This window comes from Phalaenopsis equestris, unplaced genomic scaffold (assembly GCF_001263595.1).
Source record: "Phalaenopsis equestris unplaced genomic scaffold, ASM126359v1 Scaffold000002, whole genome shotgun sequence".
NCBI lineage: Eukaryota > Viridiplantae > Streptophyta > Magnoliopsida > Asparagales > Orchidaceae > Phalaenopsis > Phalaenopsis equestris.
Window position 1 is genome coordinate 51,830,391 of NW_018164444.1, and position 19,538 is coordinate 51,849,928.

The window sequence follows — 19,538 nt, forward strand, 5'->3', positions numbered from 1 at the left end:
TCTTTCCCTATCTAGTTTTTTATTTCATTAATATTCCTGAGTTCTTGATTTGGTGCATTTTGGCGATTCCTTGATGGCCTCGAAGGAGTCAGTAAAATCAAGCTGCGAACTGCTAAACATGACCAAAGACATGCTATTTTTTCCTTGGTTTTGTGCATGTGTGTGTATGGGGTTCCTTTTATGATAGATTTGTTTCGTGTTTCAGACAAAGTAGGTTCTAGATTTCATCTCTGGTTCGGTTCAGGCAAGGCGTTTGCATTTTGGAGTACTGCACAGTAAAATGAGCCGTGTTCTTAATTCATTGATGCCGAAGTTTGAATTCTTAAGTGCTCTTCTACGGTTTATTTCAAAATTTATGATTTAAATTGGTAGTAGATGTTCTTTTTGGCTTAGATACATTGGTTCTCAAGTTTAATGTAATCATGGTCATTGTTGCTTTTAAAATTGGAAGATTCACAGACTTACCACTCAATTCTAATGTTTTTAGTGCTAGGATGAGCTCCAAGAAGCTTTATTTTCAGATGTGCTTTGTGGCAAGAATACTTGTTTCATGGAGCTAGGTTTTCTTTGGGTCTTCGTGACCACCGCAAAATGGTATTCTATGCTTTTGAGGCAAACAGTTGGATTCTTTTGTGCTATTCTATGCTCTATTGAAGGTTATAATACTAATTAGTTGTTGATGTTCTCACTTACATGGATGGGGGCTGAGGCGTAATGGAATGGCCTGTCATAGAGCATTTAAAATTAGTGTTTCTATTGTTGTATGAGTATTAAAATGATTAGCTTCAGTTATGCTTTACATTAGGAGTACTTTTTTAATGGAATGAGGTTTTCTTGGGATCTTTATGAACACTTCAAAAGCTTTTCCCTCTAATTGGGCTCCTAGTTTACCTTCCTAAGATGATGTCATGATAATTTTGATGCAGAAAATTTTATGATTTAAACTCTTGAATATTATTTGAAAAACTAAAAAGATTTCTGAAGAGTGGAGGAGTATTTTGATTCCATTTTTAAGAATAAAGTGGATGCACAAGAGTGTTCAAGTTATAGAGGAATTAATTTTATGTGTCATACTTTAAAATTATGGGAGAGAGTAATTGAACATATGTTAAGACGTGATACAAAGATTTCTCATAATCAGTTTGGATTTATGCCAGGCAAGTCTACTATGGAAGCTATACATTTATTGAGAGGTTTGATGAAAAAGTACAAAGAATAAGGATGATCTATATATGATTTTTATTAATTTAGAAAAAGCTTATGATAAGGTTCCAAGAGAAGTCCTTTGGAGAGTTCTAGAGAAGAAAGGTGTTGATATGACTTTTATTCAAGTCTATTCAATCAAGTCATTAAAGATATGCATACTAAAGCCGTAACCTGTGTTTGAATAGAAGGAAGATTAAACAAGTATTTTCCTATTTCAGTTTGATTACATCTAGGATCGACTTTAAGACCATTTCTTTTTGTATTATCTATGGATGCTCTTACCGGACATTTACAGGAGAATGTATCTTGGTGTATGCTTTTTGCTGATGATATCCTTCTCGTGGACAAGACTAGAGGGAGTTCAGGAAAAAACTTGAATTATGGAGGTCTACAATAAAGTCTAAAGACCTTCATTTGATTATATCTAAAACTGAATGCATGGAATGCAATTTTAGTAGCAGTAGCTCTAGTGACAGAGTTGTAACTACGGGTGATCAAATCATTAAAAGGTGTGAACGTTTTAGATATCTCGAGTCTGTTGTTCAACTGATGGTGATATAGATGGAGATGTTATTAGTAGAATTCAAATTGGTTGGTTGAAGTGGAGAATGCATCAGATCTATTTTGTGATAGAAAAGTACCGCTTAGACATATATGAAATTTTATAAGATGGCGGTGACCTGCAATGCTTTATGACGCATAATGTTGGCCTTTAAAAGAGAAGCATTAAACAAAGTGAAGTGTTGCTAAGATGAGAATGCAAAGGTGGATGGGTGGCTTGACACTTAGAGACAAAATGCTAAATGAATATATCCGGAATTGGTTGGTGTAGCTCCAGTGGCAGACAAGATTAGAGAGAGTCGTCTTAGATGGTTTGGTCACATTAAACGTCAACCATCTGATGATCCAATTAGAAGGGTAGGTGTTTTAGATTCGACTTGTTTTGAGAAAGACATAGGTAGATCTAAAAAGACTTGGACATATTGTATAAAAAAATGATTTTAATCTACTAGAATTAAATGAAAATATGACACTGAATAAGGCACAATGAAGAAAAATGATTCATGTAGCCGACCTCACGTAGTGGGGCAAAGGCTTGTTGTTATTGCATTGAGATTGATTACTGGAGAAGAAAGATTGGCATAGAGAAACACAGTTTCATAGATTGGAATTTACGTTCTTCTCCAACTCTCTCTTCTCCGATATTATTTGGTATTAGAACTAGTCCAACCCTATTTTCATTCTAGGGTTACAAAAATCTTCTCAAACCTAAACTCCCAAGCCATAGCCAAATCTTGACATTACCCTAATTCCCCTCTGCTGATTTTGAAAATTAACAACCCTAAATAATTTTTATGCTCCTTAAATCAACTCTGTACACTCTTCCCAAGCCTTAACCCACCAAACCATAGCCAAATCTTGACTTAACCCTAATTTCTCTTACTAATTTTCAAAATCAGCAACCTTTTATAATTTTTCTGCACCTTAAATCAGTCCTATCCACCCCCTTACCTCCTAAACTTAAACCTACCAAACCATAGTCAAATTTTGATCTAACCCTAATTCTCACTTGCTGATTTTCAAAATTTGCAAACCTAAATAGTTTTTTATTTTTTATTTTTTATTTATTTTTTTCGCCCTAAATTAGCCCCCCTACACCCATTTCATCTCCCATGCCTAAACACTAGCCATGCCACTGAGGAATAAGTTTCGGAAATTGAAGGCCCTCCAATTCCGGGAGGTTGCAACAGCTTCTCCATTTTCAACATGACCGATCTGACACTATATCATGAAGAGTCGAAAGTTTTGACATATGAAAGCTCCACCAATCCCGATAGATTGACACGGGACGAGGAGGGGACCCTAGACTGCTTCGGTCCAAGTGAGAGAGGGTCGGGTAGGGCTAGGGTTGCCGCCCACTTTTAATAGCAGCAAGGGTATTGTCTTTTGTTTGTTTTATTAGATTTATGTCCTTTATTGACTATAAATATGTAGTTGTTTATTGTAATAGGGATCTTCTGTTCCTTTGAGTTTTGTGAGGGCCTGTGCTCTTTTTGTAATTCCCGGATGAGGACGAGTTTGTATCCACGTGGTTGGGAGGTGTCAATTGTATCTCTTCATTGTTGGTGGTGACATCTTGGGTCACTTTCCTTTGTTAATCCTTCAGTTGGTGATTTATGTATCCCAATCGGTTGTGAGAGTAGGAAAGTTTTGTATCTTGTATCGTTTATTTGATTAGTACATCTTGTTTTTTTTTTGTTATCTTTATATCCTGTATCGAATTTTTTTTTGGATTTTTCTTGCTGAATAACACCACCCCCCTACACTGTCAGGGAGATTGTTAAATTATACCTAATTTTAATCCTACAAAGGAATTACACTATGCTGATTTAGTCGTAGGTTGACCTTTTGAAGCGGCATGCCATTAGGATGCAGCCATCAATTGGGCGAACCTTTATAAAATTTTCACGTGTTTTTGTGCTCTGATTTTTTTTTTTTCTGTTTTCTGCATCACCTTATTTTTTCAAGGTTTGTATGCTTAATTATAGCAAATTCTATGTTATCTTTGTAAATCTTGCATATAAGTGTACTATTTTTTTTCAACATTCTTTACTCCATGTCATAATATTTTTCTTGATTTGCTTCTTACCCGTATGTTTATTTTGACTTTTATTGTTTCAGGTGCATCCTGTATTAATGGTGATTGGTTTTGTGCTCCTAAATGGTGAAGGTATAATGTTGCTTCCTTTTTTGATTTTATATTTGCAGGACCAGATAATATTTGTTGTATTAGAGAGAGGGAGGGAAGGGTATAGGAAAGGTATCCCAATTTAAAGAAATTTAGTGAATGGAAGATTGTTAGGATGCTCCATGGAATTTTTTCAGAATGATCAGATTTGAACCTGCTCTTACCTTATATGTTGGTCTAGCTTGGTCAGCACATTTGGCTGCTTCTTTCTTTGCCTTGGTTTAAAAGATCCTAATATTAGTAAAATACTTAAATTAATTTTAAGTGCTATTATTTCAAAAGACAATTAATGAATCTGAAGCCTGCTGTATTTCAAATTTCCTTAAATAGTTTATTTTAAACTTTCCTTCCTCTCAAGTTGCTTTTGCTGTCTGAAAAGCACTGCACACTTACAATACCGTTTTGGCGGAGTGGGAAGATTGGGTTGAAATTTTCTGTTATCAGAAGAGGAATTCTACTTTAGTTGCAGCACATTACTATATATAACAACCTAATGCACATTACCTTTTGGGGCATTTACATACATAGCACACGATTATTATGTATTTACATATCTCAAACCTAAGCTTTCATTTTTACGCAGCATCAAATATCACATAAGAAAGTGACACTATTACGACTTCTGAAAAGTGAAATACACATTTTCATACACAGATTTAAAGCACTAAAGTGCTATGTATGTAAATGTGGAAGTTTTGGTGTGAGATATGTAAATACATAAGAATTGTGTGCTACCTATGTAAATTTCTCTTATATTTATGCTTTTGGAAAACAATTTAGTTCTCAACCCGCCCTTTTACTTGGTTTATCTTTATGATTGCAGCCATTTTAGCATACAGAACAGTGTCAGGAACCAAGAACTTCAAGAAGGCGGTGCATCTTACGATTCAACTTCTCGCCTTATTTTTGGGCTCGATTGGTATATGGGCAGCTCTGAAGTTCCACAATGATAAAGGAATCAACAACTTCTACAGCCTTCACTCCTGGTTGGGCTTGGCTTGCTTCTTCTTATTTGCTACACAGGTAGAGTTGTAAACTAGCCAAGCTTAAGAGAGCACAGTATTTGTGACAGATCTGTGCCATTTTTTCCTGCCATGTGATGCTCTCCACTCTCACCGTAACAAACTGCAGGATAGAAACCGTGTCTTTACACAACTATCCACCTTCTTCTATTATTATCTACTTTATGCATAGTCCTTAATACATATATAATAATAATAATAATAATAATAATAATAAAGAACAAAATGTTTATCGCGGGAGGCTCTGCTAGGGTTTCGCCCAATGGTGATTTCCATCGTCTTCTTCTTTGAATCATCTATCTCGTTTGGCTTCATCGCCTTCATTGATTTTGTCTGCTTAGGCCGGCCCCTTCGGTTGCTTTATGTGTCTTCGTCAGCTTCGTCATCTGCATTGTTCGTGATTTGGTTCTCCTATGGCTCAAATCGTAGATTGAGCCCCACGTCTCCAACCCACCTCCCTCCAGCAATAAGCTCCATTCGTATTTCGATGACGACTGATTCGAGTGAGATCATTCCCTCTTTGCTTATTTCATGGTTTTTGCGTGGTTTTCTCGTCGTTGCCGCGATTTTCTCCTCTAGAAAGAGTTGCACGCCTTAGTTTCTTCTTCTTATCCGCCAAATTCTTCTTCCACCACGTGCGAGCACGTCATCGCTCCTCTCACGCACGACACAAACTTGCTTCCGGTGATTGGGGATTCTACTAGCCGCCGCTCCTTGGGTTTTTTTTTTTCGGATTTCATTTTTCGGATTTCGTTACTAATTTTATGACAACCCCCTCCTCTTCTTTTGTGACTGAACTGACTCCGAACATGGGCAAACCCTCTTATGCTGTTGTGGTTGAGTAAGGCAGTGATCCATTCCAGCTTGGAGATACTTTTGTTTTTCCTCAAAATTACCATGATTCATTTGCAAAGCAGGGAGATTGTAACTTCTTAAAAAAAGTAGGAAAGAAGGGGGACAAACCAGCAATAATCTTCTCTGCCACTGAAGTTTCAACACTTGCTGAAAATTATAAATTTACGCTGATTGGAATGGTCCAACCGGGTCACCCTAAGATGAATTCTATCAGGAAAGTTTTTAAAGTTCAAATTATTTGGGGGCTGGAAGGCAAGCTTTTTTTATGGGAGACATGCTATGACACAACTGAGTAAAGAAGAAGACTATGTCAGGATATTCTCTATGAAATACATTTTATCTGAGGGCAAACATATGAAATTACTTAAAGGGTTATATGACTTTGATCTAAGTCAAGAACCTCCTATTGTGCCCATATGGTACAAATTACTTGGACTCAAGCTTCATTTCTTCAACCATCAAATTCTATATTCTATTGGTGATATTCTAGGAAAACCAATGAAGTTAGGCATTTCTAGCTTTAATTTGTCAAGGTTTTATGTTTCAAGGATCTTAGTATAAAGAGATATTACACTTTCAGATGTAGAAGAAATCTGGCTTAACACTTCTCATAATGGTTACTGACAATAAATCATTACGGAACAAAGATCTTGCTATTATAATCATTGTAAGATGTTTGGTCACACATATGATAAATGTTTCAGATTGCACCCAAAGTTGACACTCAATATTCCATTGCATTTGAATACAGATAATCCTATGGCTGAACAACATGCAAATGAACCATCTATTCCTAGACGTGTTATTTCTGCCAGTGCTATCAACAAGGCAACTTTAGGTCCTGCCATTTTATTGGAACCTCCCGTTACCAATGTCAACCACTCTGATGAGCTGATTGCTGCCACCACCCTTAACGCTGAATCTATTTCTACACAAACTGCTATTGCTTCCAGTGAACCTGTTGGGAATTCATCTATAAGCAAGCCTACTGAGACTCTTATTTAGTCTCAATTGGTCGTAACAAATGATCACCCAATCGAGTTGGAACCATTTATTACTGTTCAAGAAGGTACTCATGTTCTGGAGGAATGTCAAAATCAAGGTGTGAAAGACGAGGGACAAAATTTGGAAGATGATTGGCAGATTTCGAAAATATATAGGAGGAAGAAAAAGGAATGCCTCACTTTCAATACTCACAAGATGTCAGTTGATCATCTAGGGTGGAAGCCCAAATTTCAGTTTGTTGCTGGACCCCTTTCTTAGAACCCGTGGGAGGGGGAGAGGAAAACCCTCCCATCATGACTGACCTCCCTTGTGTTGGTCTTATTGTGTGCTCTGCAGGTGGTGGGTATTGAAGCTTTGGGGGTTATTTTTTTTGGGGTATACTTGTACTTTTGGACCTTTTTTGCATGTGTTTGTATACCTTGTGAGTGGATCATTTGCACCCACTCACTAAAATTTATCAATGTTTTTCGACCTTTTTTGCGGTGATTCCTCGTTTTCTCACTTTCTCTCCATTGTCTTCCGCAACGACGTTTTCACGCCCTCGCAGCTTTTTCGACGACGCTCGCTTGCAGACGTCTTTGTCGTTGACGCTCGCTCGCTTCGTCTCTATACTCGACGACGTCACCCGCAGTCGACGACACTTGCCCTCGTAATCGTGGCTCGTGTCGTCTCTACTCGACATCTTCTCACTCGCCCTTGTTATCGCTCGCTATTGTCTCCCTCCCATAGACGATGGCTCTTCCTTCTCGCAGTCGTCTTATGTAGTCGACGACACTTCTCCTTTGCAGTCGTCTCCTTCCAGACGACGCGACTGTTTGCTCTTCTGCCGACAAACACCATCTTGTCGGTGGAGATGGCATCGACGATCCGTTCATATGCCACTGCACTTGCCGACGACTTTCATATTCCTACTCGTGCTCTTCTTCCAAGTTCAGAGACTGTTTTTTGTATTGGCAAGTCCTGCAATGTTTCACAATCTTTCCATGAAGCTCTTGAAGGTGGTGGTGATCATACTTTCATTAATAAACTTGGTAAAAAAATGGGGAACCTGCTCTTATTCTCACAGAGGTTGAAACCAGTACTCTCGCTTCTTCTTGGCATTTTGCTCTAGTGGAGAAATTTCTTTATGGTCACCCAAAACTTGAGATCATTCGGAAAGATTTTGATGCTATGAGGTTGTTGGACAGTTGAAATATTGGTTTACTTGACGATCGACACGATCGACATAAGTTATCTCACGATGCCGATTACACTCACATTTTTTCTCGAAAAGTTATCAAGATCGACAACCGTAATATGAAAATTCTGAAGTGGACTGTTGATTTTGATTTAAAAGCGGAGTCCCCTACCATTCCTGTTTGGATAAATTTTCTGGGGTTAAAATTACATCTGTTCAACTTGGAAATTCTCTACTCCTTAGCAACTGTTTACGGTAAGTTTCTCAAGGTTGATAGTCATACGCTTGCTGTCACCAGAATCTCTGTGGCTTGTGTTTTAGTTGTGAGAGATCACTCAACCAGCTCTGGATGGGGTATGAATTGGAACCACTCACAACGGGTGTTGGCAAAAGGTTGAAATAGAACCACACATTCTTTATTGCTCTCATTGTAGTATGTTTGGCTACAATTCTATTATTTGCTATTGCTTGCATCCTCATCTAAGGTCGGATATCGCTAAAGATCAGCTACATACCATCCTTGTTGAGAAGATGCAACCCGATCATCTTTCCAACACCGCAGTTTTTGATAAAGAACATCATACTACAAGTACAAATCCAACCGTGTTTTTACCACCCACTGTTATGAAGAAGACTCACTTATATGCCAAGACACACGAGAGTGCACCTTTGATCCAATAAAAGATCAGGTGATACAAGAAATAGTTGCTTCCAATGTTCAACAACTTACACATGTTCGACACACTTTTGACCAATCCACTGATCAGGTAAGCCAATCTTCGGATGGAGAATGATAGGTCTATTCCAGAAGGAGGAAAAAGAAGAATAGAGGCTGGCTCGAGCTCGGGAACCTATTAGATGATACATTGGTTTCTACTCGCAATGACACTCATCTTACCAATTTATTAGTTGGCTCCTTCCCTAGAGGCAGCGTCAAGACAAAATGAGGTCACTCTTAGCTACTTGATACTACGTATTTTGACACTTTTTGGTTTTTTTCTTTAGGTCTCATGTATTTTTCTGTATTTTCTCATTTTGAAATCATTTATGGTTATCGTGTGGACAGTGTGTCATGCTTGGGCCCTCCCTCACAATCTATCTGTATCCTTCTTTTTAATTAAAATATTAGCCTTTGGGCTTTCTATATATATATATATGGCGTCGGTTGCAATCTGCTCTTCTAGGGATATATATATATATATATATAAAAGGCTCCTGTACTTAGCTCTAATGCTAAGTCAAAAGCATTTTGTAAATGTATGGTACCTGAGGTTTTCCTGTTGCCTTTACCAGTAACCTTAATTCCATTTACCGCTGGTTCAATGCTTCTTCACTACTGTAGATTCAATCACTCATGGTATTAGAGACTAGGTTCACATCCTAAATCTCCTCTTCTTTCTTCCCTCTACTTCTTCTGTGCTAAAAACCCTTCTCCCTCCTCAAATGTCTGATTCTTCCTCAACCACCAACCCTAGCTTACTCATCCCTGCACCGCGTATGGCCGAAATACCCACCCCCTCTCTCAAGTTCCTAATGTCAAACATTAAGAACATTGTCCATATCCAACTCACTACTGACAACTATCCTACATGGAAATCCTAAATTCACAAGCTCTTGAAGGCAAACAATTTTGCTCTCCTCACTTCCACTGCTAACCCAACCGAAGAATGGCTGCTAGACTCAGGCGCAATTTCCCATCTTACATCTAATCTTGACCACCTTCAACTTGTTACACCATACACTGGCTCCAACTCTGCACCATAGTCAACAGATCAACCCTTTCCATCTCTCACTCAGATAAAGGCATCCTACCAACCCCTCAATGTAAGATCCAACTCCCTCAACTTCTACACTCTCCCCAACTCACCCGAAATTTTCTTTCTGTTCATCAACTAACATTCAACAACAATTGTGATATCATTTTTAATAAATCTGATTTTGTTATCAAGAACTAGGAGACATACAAAATCTTGCTCCAAGGACCTAGCAAAGACGACCTCTATCCCATCTCCACCTTCGTCGCTTCGAGCCACGCCATCAAGCTACCATCAAAGCTATCTCTCGAACAACTACAACACCTATACATACTTCTTTTTTTTGTGCAATGCATGTACTCTTCAAAGAGTCATAGATTATATTTTTCTCTATCTACAACAAAATCAAAGCGTAGCAGAACTGTTCATGTTGATGTTTGGGGCCTTATCCCTAGTGCTTTCATTTATGGCTATAGTTGATGACTTTTGGTGTTTCCAATGTCTGCTAAATCTGAAACAACTCATAAACTTATATCATTTCACAAATTAATTCTAAATCAATTTCACAAATCCATCAAATCCTCCGAACCGATGGAGGGGGCGAATTCACCTCTCATACTCTGCAAAACTATCTTGTACATAACGACATCATCCACCAATTCAGTTGCCCTCAAACCCCTTAACAGAATGGGGTCGTTGAACGCAAACAACGTCATCTCATTGAAACAACTAGAACTCTACTTCTCACTGCTCATTTACTTCAAAAATTCTGGACCGCTGCCCTCATGACTACCACTTACCTTATCAACCAGATGCCCTCCAAAATCATCGCTCTCAAATCTCCTTGCCAAATCCTACATTGCACCACACCATCCTACTCTCAACTCCGTATTTTGGCTGCCTATGCTTCCCTTGGTAAAAACCACAAACTCCAAACAAACTATCCCCCACAACTTCACCCTGCATCTTTGTTGGGTATTTCACCTCTCACAAAGGATAGTATTGTTACAATCCACAAACTGATCGAGTCATAGTCTCTCGTTATGTTATCTGCAACAAACAGAACTTCCATTACTCCTCTACCGCACCAATTACTGCTTCATCGCTTATACCATCCCAAAGCATTCCCCCAAAACTGCTCACTCCCACTGCCTTCAAACCCATCAACAACACCCCACCGATCCTTCCCGAAAGTAATCACTCCTCTCCACTCTCTATGGTTTAACCACCACCTTTAAACCATCCTGAACCCACCACTACAACAGATATCGCTTCCTCCCCTTACTCCTCACATCAACGCATCCCTTGACTACTAGATCTAAAACTGGATCTCTTAAACTCAAGAAACCTTTTAACCTTCATACCTCAGTTTCCCAAGCCCCTGGCCTTACTTTCTATACTCTAGCGGTTAAGCATCGACACGGGAGACTAGCAATGCTACTCTACTTTCAAGTCATCCAACCACAAGGCACGTGGATATTGGTTAACCCACCACCTCGCCAATACATTATTGGTTGCAAGTTGAACTTTTGAACCAAATGCAACTCAGATGAAACTGTGTCTAAGAATAAAGCACGCCTCTTCGCTCAAGGATTCAAATAACTTGAAGGAATTGATTACACGGCCACCTTTTGTCCCATTGCCGAACAACCCACAATTTGCATTCTTCTCAGCATTGCCCTCCAATATCAGTGGGAAATATGTCAATTAGACGTCAGCAACACTTTTCTCCACGGCTCATTGGAGGAAACCATCTACATGTCCCAACCACAAGGGTTTCGTGATCAACAATACCCCCACAAGGTATGCTTACTAAAAAGGGCGCTCTATGGGCTTAAACAAGCGCCTAGATAGTGGTACCACTCTCTCATCAACTACCTCAAAGACCATGAATTCACTATGAGCACCGTAGATCCATCCTCCCTCATCTACAAAAATCTGTCAATCATCATCTATTTTCTTGTCTATGTAGATGACATATTCCTCACATGTAACAATCAAACCAAAATTATCAAAACTCATTTCTAATCTCTAAACAAAATTCAATCTTAAAGTCCTTGTGTCTGTTGCCACTTTTCTCGGTTTAACCATACAAAACATACCCAATGACTACCATCTTACCCAAACCTCCTACATCATGTCCCTTCTTCAACAACTTGATATGCTTACTTGTAAATCAGTCCACACACCATTGCCACTCAAACTTCAACCTGATGCAAACTCCCTACAAGCATATCCCAACCCAACCCAATCCCGCCAACTTGCAGGCTCACTCCAATACTTGACTATAACTAGTCGCGACATTGCTTTTGCTGTGAACTACCTATGCCAACACATGCACCAACATTCCCTCTACCACTTTTCGTAAACGTCTCCTTTGATATATTCAAGGCACACTCAACTCTGGTCTCCCCCTTAGTCGAGGCGACCTCCAACTCACAAGCTACTCCAACTCTTAAGTGGGTTGGTGACTCAACTGATCGATGCTCTACTTCTGTTTTTTGTGCATTCCTCGACAACAATCTCATAGCATGGACCGTACAACATCAGAAAACTGTAGCTCGCTCCTCTACTGAAGCCGAATATTGGGCTCTCGCCGCAGCAACTATAGATATTTTATGGCTTCGTCAACTCATTCAAGAATTTCAACTCTCCCTCACCACACCAACACCCGTCTATCGTGACAACACCTCTACAATTGCTATAGCTCTCAACCCAATTTTCCACGCTCGTACCGAGCATGTAGAAATGGACTATCACTTTCTACGATATCAGATATTCACTGGTGAAATTCAAATCTCTCACATATATTCTCAAGATCAGATAGCCGACATTTTAACTAAAAGCCATACTCCCTCTCAGTTTAATCGACTTAGAAGCAAACTCACACTTGGTCAATCTAATTGTCAGTTTGAGGGGGAGTAAGAGACCTATGCCATTTTCTCCTGCCACGTGCTCTCCACTCTCACCCTAATAAAACCGTTGTCTTTACATAGCTCTCCTGTACTCGACTCTATTATCAAGACAAAAGCGTTTTGGAAACTTATGGTACCTGAGGTTTTCCTGTTGCCTTTACCAGTAACCTTAATTCATGTACTGTTGATTCAATTCTTCTTCACTTTTGCAAATTCAATTTCTCAATTTGGTCATATTCGGCTCGTTCAAAAATTTTTTTTGTTAAAGATTGCTCGTGAATATTTTGTTTGTGTTCCTCTCGATTTGAATTCATTTGCTTGTTTCAGCTTGTGTTCGGCTCGAATTTAGCTCGATTAATTTAAAAAAATAATTTATTTTATATTTTTCTTTAAATGAAATAAAAAATTGATATTAAAAGGTTATAATAAGTGTTTATTTATTTAATTCAAGCTAAAATGAGCCAAGCATGATCTAATAAAAATTAATTTATGTTTGACTTCTTTATAAATAGAGCTCAAAAAATTCATTTGTTTGCAGCTTGCTTGCCTAACAAACGAATTTAACACGAGCAACTTAACAAGCCGAATATTAGCTGTCCATGAAAAATGAGCTCTTTTTGACACGGACATGTTCCCTCAACTCACAATTCTTCTATATTGTTTTATTCCGTCGTTCTTTTGCCATGATTGAACCGTCTTCTGCTTGTTTTTTATTCAGTGGATTGCTGGTTTTGCCACTTTCTGGTATCCGGGGGGCTCCAGGAGCAGCAGAAACTTCTTGCTTCCATGGCATGTCTTCTTTGGCCTGTACATATATGCGCTAGCTCTTGCTACAGTTTCTACTGGTCTTTTAGAGAAGGCCACATTTCTCCAGATGAACAATGTGATTTCTCGGTATTCATCTGAGGCTTTTCTGGTGAATTCTCTGGGGATATTGCTTGTGGTTCTTGGTGGCACTGTTGTTCTTGCGGTAATTATGCCTCCGAATGTGAAGAGTGATGGCCCAAGAGGTGGTATGGAATAAGGTATGAGCTGACGATTGATTCTGTGCCTTTGTTTATTTTAGTTTTGTCTACTTCATATAAAAGAATCTGTGATTTTTTGTGACAATTTTATGTTGGAGGTTAATTGGATTTTTTTTTTGTTCACACACAAATTTACGGATGTTGGGAGTAAGAATGAGAAGAAGAGAGTAGAAATATTGGTGAGAGTATTTACAATTGAGAATTTGTTCATGTATAATTTAATTGAGCCGTTGTTTTTTGGGATGAATTCTTGCCGTACTTGTGCTAGTGTGATTCTCATTGTGTTGAATCCAAATATATTCTGTGGGGCATGCCCAAGGGTCAGAGCGGTAGGAACTAGTTGGGAGAGAAAGAGATATATAGAGAGAGGAAGACACAGGCTTGTCCCGTGGGGCGAAATACAGTATTTTTCGGCTTCTGTGACTCATTTTATATATAAAAAGAGATATTATGGAGATGAGAAGAAGGGATTACTCTCTCTAGAGAGTAGGTTTAGATCAATAATAAAAAATCCCCCATGAATTGGACCCTCTATTTATAGATTATAGAGGGTTAACTAGAAGTAAATTGCATATTTACCCCTGCTTTTATGAGGGACTTACATAACATCGTTGTCTTTTTATATTCGTAATTGATTTTGGTGTTTTTTTATCTCTCCGGATACTTCACTCGTCGAATTCTTCCTTCGTTCTATTGAGATGGTGTCGGCTGGCTATTTTGTCTGGATGTCTGGTGACTATTGCTTTAGGAAGTCGTTCTGGTTTGAATGTAGTGGTCAGTTGGATCTGGGTGATCTACCAAGAATGGCTGACTGGTTACCTGAAGGGTGGTGACCGACCTTAGGTGGTCGACCGACCCCTTGTTGACGGCCGATCAAGGTGGGTGATTGGCTGGAAGGTTGGGTTTCAGACAGTAGATTGAAAAACCACAAATTTTCACATTTTTTGCCATACATGATTGTCTGCTTTCGGTCGGCCAAGAGGTTCTTTGGCCGATTGACCTTAGGTTGTCCAATTGGCCTTGGTTTATGCGACCAAACATTAGCATTCGATCTAGTTCGTCAGACTGCTTCGAGATTTGTGCAAACCATTTTTTGGTGTACATATTAAGTTCCTTAATTTTTTTGTTCCTTGATAGGGACATCGACGATAAGAACAAGAAAATTTTTAAATTCAATAAAATGAATCTTATAATAGTCCCATGAACCTTTTATATATTGGGTGCAAGGGGGTAACTTTATCATCTTGAGTTTCTTTCTTTTCTTGGCTCTCGCTTGTCATTTGTTTTTCTTTCATCGTGAAAGGATCCGACTTTGCACTAAAATCCGTCAATAAAGTTAGGATGTTGACTGCCCTTAGGATGAGATCACACCATCTTGAAGGTAAGCCGTTAAGAAAGAAATTGGCAAAGAGGTTGAAGCCGACCAAAGGTGTGAGGGTGGAGGAGTCATTTGACTCAATTCGTGGTATACCGACAAAGGTTTAGCCTAAGACTGGGGAGGAGCTGGGTGTTTAGCAGCTGATCTGCCAATAAAATCTCCATCCGAGGCGTGAATTTAGCGGATGCCGCGAACGTTTTCCTTCCAGTCGATACTCAACGAGTTGGCAGAGATGACCTCCTGGCTGATGAGAAGTGGTCGATAGATGACTTTTTGTCTTGCAACATGGGCAGAGCAACCTGGTTCGAAGTGAATCAGATCTTGGCTAAATAATTCTCCCATTTTTTTTATTCTTTGTTTGAGTTGTCTCATGTTTGCTGGATACTTTTCTTTTTTTAGATAGCATCCTCGCGTCGGTTAATTATCGGTCGGTGCGGTGACAGAGATCCAGTTTTGAGGGCAAATCCAGTTCCCTGGGCACGATTGTTAGCAAAGACGATGCAACCAATCGCCGACCAAACTTGAGGAAGTGTGAGGCGAAACTTTTAAGGGACGTTAGATGTCCCCAGGATCGTATTATGTCCCTTGAAAGAATTGGGGGTGATTATGGACCTGTGGGATGAAGACTTGCGAGCTAAGTTGGGTCCCTGAACTTAGGGAAGATGCACTCGTTTAGAGGGTCTACCCTAAGGCCTACCAAGTGAATCAATTCAAGCTTGGCGGTCAAATGTTATACATGTGGCTGGTTAGTCGAGGCTGTCAAGGACCAACTTGTGAAATACTTTCTATCGAACTAAGTCCATATATTATCATGCTTTTATAATAAATAAAATATTTTGTTTTTGCAAATCTCGATTTTCATGTTGATAAGACATTTTCTTGATTTTCTCGATGGTGCTCAGGCTTCCGTTGAATTCTAATATATGAAGGTTGAGGGGCCCATGAGCGCGCCTCTCATTTTTTCCTTTCTGATTTCTCGATCTGCCTTATGCGTTTCATTTTATTTTTCCTTGCTCTTTTCTTTGGTGTTTGGATGGCTCCCAAAAGAACTCGCCTGACCTTCGGTTTGGTGGTCGGGGCCAAACGTTCTATTCTATCACAATCGAATGTCGCCTTTATTGAAGAGAACTTTATTTTCAATCCAGCCATCAGGTTGAGGGCTGCCTGTCTAGATGAGAGGGCGATCGGGAGATATGGGAATGACCTGATAGATTGAGAGATCAATTTTGATATGGTTTGTGGCTGTCTTTATGCCAAGAGCTACGAGCCATTCTTAACCAGTATGGGGTCATCCTTGAGCAGATCAAGCCGAACTCCGTGGCGGCGATCATGGCTTATGCTATCTTTTATCGTTGAATAGCATTTCGTGATTCTCGACCTGTTTAGCGACATGTTCTCATTTCGCGTGGAGTTAGACGGTTATGTCCAATTCGGGACAACCAGCCGATTCCAATTTGTCGGCCTAGAGAATAAAGTCAAGGATTGGAAGCACATTTTCTTCATTGCCTCGTCTACTGAGGATAGGGGCGCAACACAATTCTATTTGGTGACCTTTTCTAGAAGAAGAAAAGTACTGACCACTCTCGGGTTAAGGGGGCTGATATTGAAGGTAAGTTGCTCTTAGTTCCCCAGTACATCGAGCTGGTGATCGTAAATAGGGTTCCATTTCCAGGAGTTTCTGGTCGCATGATGGTGGAGTTATGGGCCGACACAGTTGTTGTAGAGGCCCAACGGGAAAAGTAGGTAGCCGCCCGAATGACTAAGAAAAAGGCTAAGGTCGAAGCCAAGGCGAATGAGGCCGAGCAGGAAGCACTGGTGGCTAAAGGTAGGCTGACTAAAGCACCGTGCAAAAAATTAGCACAGTAGGCGAGGATTCCCTTTTTTCTATTTCTGCAAATACGATTGTAATTCAACAAATTTCAATCGGAGAATTGACTGCAATCGCCATGAAGCATAAGACCCATGTTAACTTCGATACTTATCTTCTAGATGCAGCTCCTTCCAGTCGCCAAGAAGTTGGAGGGTCGTCCGGACGGCCCGAGGAAGGTTATGATAAGGAAGACTCTTTTGGAGAAGAGGAAGAAAAGCGGCTGCTCCTACCCATGGAGCTTCATTTTTCGATCTTCCCGCAGTAGCAAGGCCAGCCAATCGACGACTCTCGAGTGGATCAAATCTGAGACCAATCCCGAGATGGCAACTCTAGAGGAGGCTCAATATTGTGAAGACAAAGAGCCAGTTGTGGAGTCGACTCCCCCGCCACTTCTATCCCAAAACTAAAGGAAGAGTTCTCCCTCCGGCTAGTTTCCTTCTCAGGGGTAAGGGACACATTTGAAATTCTTCGGATGGTCGTTTCATCACCATCGACCGGTCAATTGACTGGTTCAATAACTCTCCATCTATCGAGATCTACCCTTCCACGTTTTTGGAAGTTATCTAATCACAAACATTCACAAAATCCATTTGGAATTTGGAGCCGTCGGATCTATAAGAAGGCTGATCGGTACCACTTAAAGGTATGGGAGGGTGCGCACCTTTACTCGATAGCCTTGGGTCGTGCTAAGGCTAATAGGTCGTTGTTGTGAAACAAGTTGAGGTTTTTGTCGGGCTTACTCAAAGGGCAAACAAGCAGTTCGTGGTGGTCGAGAAAAAACTTGTTGTGGGCGAGGAATAACTCTTCGTGGTCTCAGAATTATTTTCAATCGTCGAGAAGGAAGATCGAGAATTGAAAGAGCAAAGTCTACCATTAAGATCGAGGAGTTGTTTGTGTCGCTTCCATCCCACTCCAGACAAGAGAAGCTCTTGGATGAGAACCTTCGAGTTGGTAGCCTGACGGCGATCGACCAGTTCGTCCGATCGGGTTTGGTGACATGAAATATGTTGACCCAAGAGAATTTGTGGCCATGTACTCCATTCCCAAGGGATCATTCAGAGACGACTCAAATGTTGAAAATAAACTGGTCTCAGCATCCTAGAATCATCCGGGTGATGTGTTGATTATAATGCATTCAATTGGATGTTTTAAATAGTCTATCATTCATTTTGCAGTATTCACCTCATAGTTAAGGCCTTCCAGGAAAACAACGGAAATATGATGCTTCAAGTTCTAGATCTGTTGAGTAAGAAGATCCTTACCACGCTCCCTGTCAAGGGTATTTTTGGGATGTATTTTTTTCTCGTTGGTTTCACTTCCTTTCTTGTTGACGACATATTTCATGTTCATCGCTCCCTTTAGAACGTTGAATTCAATTATGTCCAATGAGGTATGCTAAAGGATTAGAGTTGTGGAAACTAGAGGGGATAAGAAGAGAGATATATAGAGAGAGGAAGAGCACACACAGACTTGCCCCAAAGGGGCTAACCGGGGTATTTTCGAGCTTCATGAATCATTTTATATAAAAAGAGTGATTACAGAGTCGAGGAGGGAAAATCCCTCTAGAAATTGGGTCTAGATTCAAGAACCAAAATGCCCCCTTTACATGTAGTGAACCCCCTATTTATAGAAGATAATTGGTCGCTAATAAGAAAATTACATTTTTACCCCTGCTTTTATGAGATGGTTATAGGATATTATCGTCTTTTCATATTCGTAAATGATTTTGGCATCTTTTGTTGTTCTCCAGATCCTTCACCCTACAGATTCTTCCTTTGGTAGGTCGAGATGGTGTTGGTTATTTCGCCTGGATGTCGGGGGGACCATTGCTGTAGGAAAGTCATTCAAGCTTGAATGTTATGCTCGGTTTGAACTGGTTGATCGGCCGACCATCCTTGGTCAGCCAATTAGTCATGTGTGGCCCACTAATTACCTGAAGGGCGATGGCCAGCCATAATGGTCGGCCAGCCTAGGTGGTCAGTCAGCTGGAAGCTTGGGTTCAGGTTGATACTAAATATCATAAGTTTTTAAGATCCAATCTGTCCTAGTCTAATATCATAAGTTTTTCTCCTCATAGCATGAAGAAAGGCGGCAACAGTTTCTCGTATAGAGCTCAATGGCGTCCATACATCCCTCACAATCTAATATTTGACATATTAATATGTGACACATTAGTTGGCAATTATAAATAGGGATTTTTTTTTGTAATTCTATTAAATATTATTTGATTTCTAAAAAGGGTTTTATCCCACTAAGTGATGGCTGAATGAATCATTTTTCTCCATTGTGCCCTATTAATTGCCACTAAATAAAAAAATAATAATTAAAAAAGCTTTTTTCATTCATTTTGATATAAAATACAAGTTAAATTTGACAGGATATGTTCATTATTTATTTTCTCAGAAAAACATACTAAAAAAAATTAGGTCACAATTACTTATCTTGTAACATGACTACCTGTTAAAACCTATTGCAATAAATACATAAATAAAAAGTGTTTTGGCAAAGATTTACATCTTTGTTCAAACTCTATTGTTTAAGCCTTGAGAACTCCATCCATCTCACATCATCGGTCTCGTCGA

The 19,538-nt window shown here is 39.6% G+C and overlaps 1 protein-coding gene across 4 annotated transcripts in view; it reads left to right on the top strand.

Annotated features, from left to right (window-relative positions):
* Positions 1-19,090, top strand: part of LOC110037570 (probable transmembrane ascorbate ferrireductase 2) — a 19,639-nt gene extending 549 nt beyond the window's left edge. The window contains exons 2-5 of one of the 4 annotated variants that reach the window (XM_020742253.1): positions 3,889-3,937; positions 4,779-4,978; positions 13,402-13,708; positions 18,739-19,090. In XM_020742253.1, coding sequence (XP_020597912.1) covers positions 3,889-3,937; positions 4,779-4,978; positions 13,402-13,707 — 555 coding nt within the window. In that variant the 3' untranslated portion in view covers position 13,708; positions 18,739-19,090. The other 3 variants (XM_020742262.1, XM_020742270.1, XM_020742247.1) reach the window with 3 other exon arrangements.
* Positions 19,091-19,538: the final 448 nt, after the last annotated feature.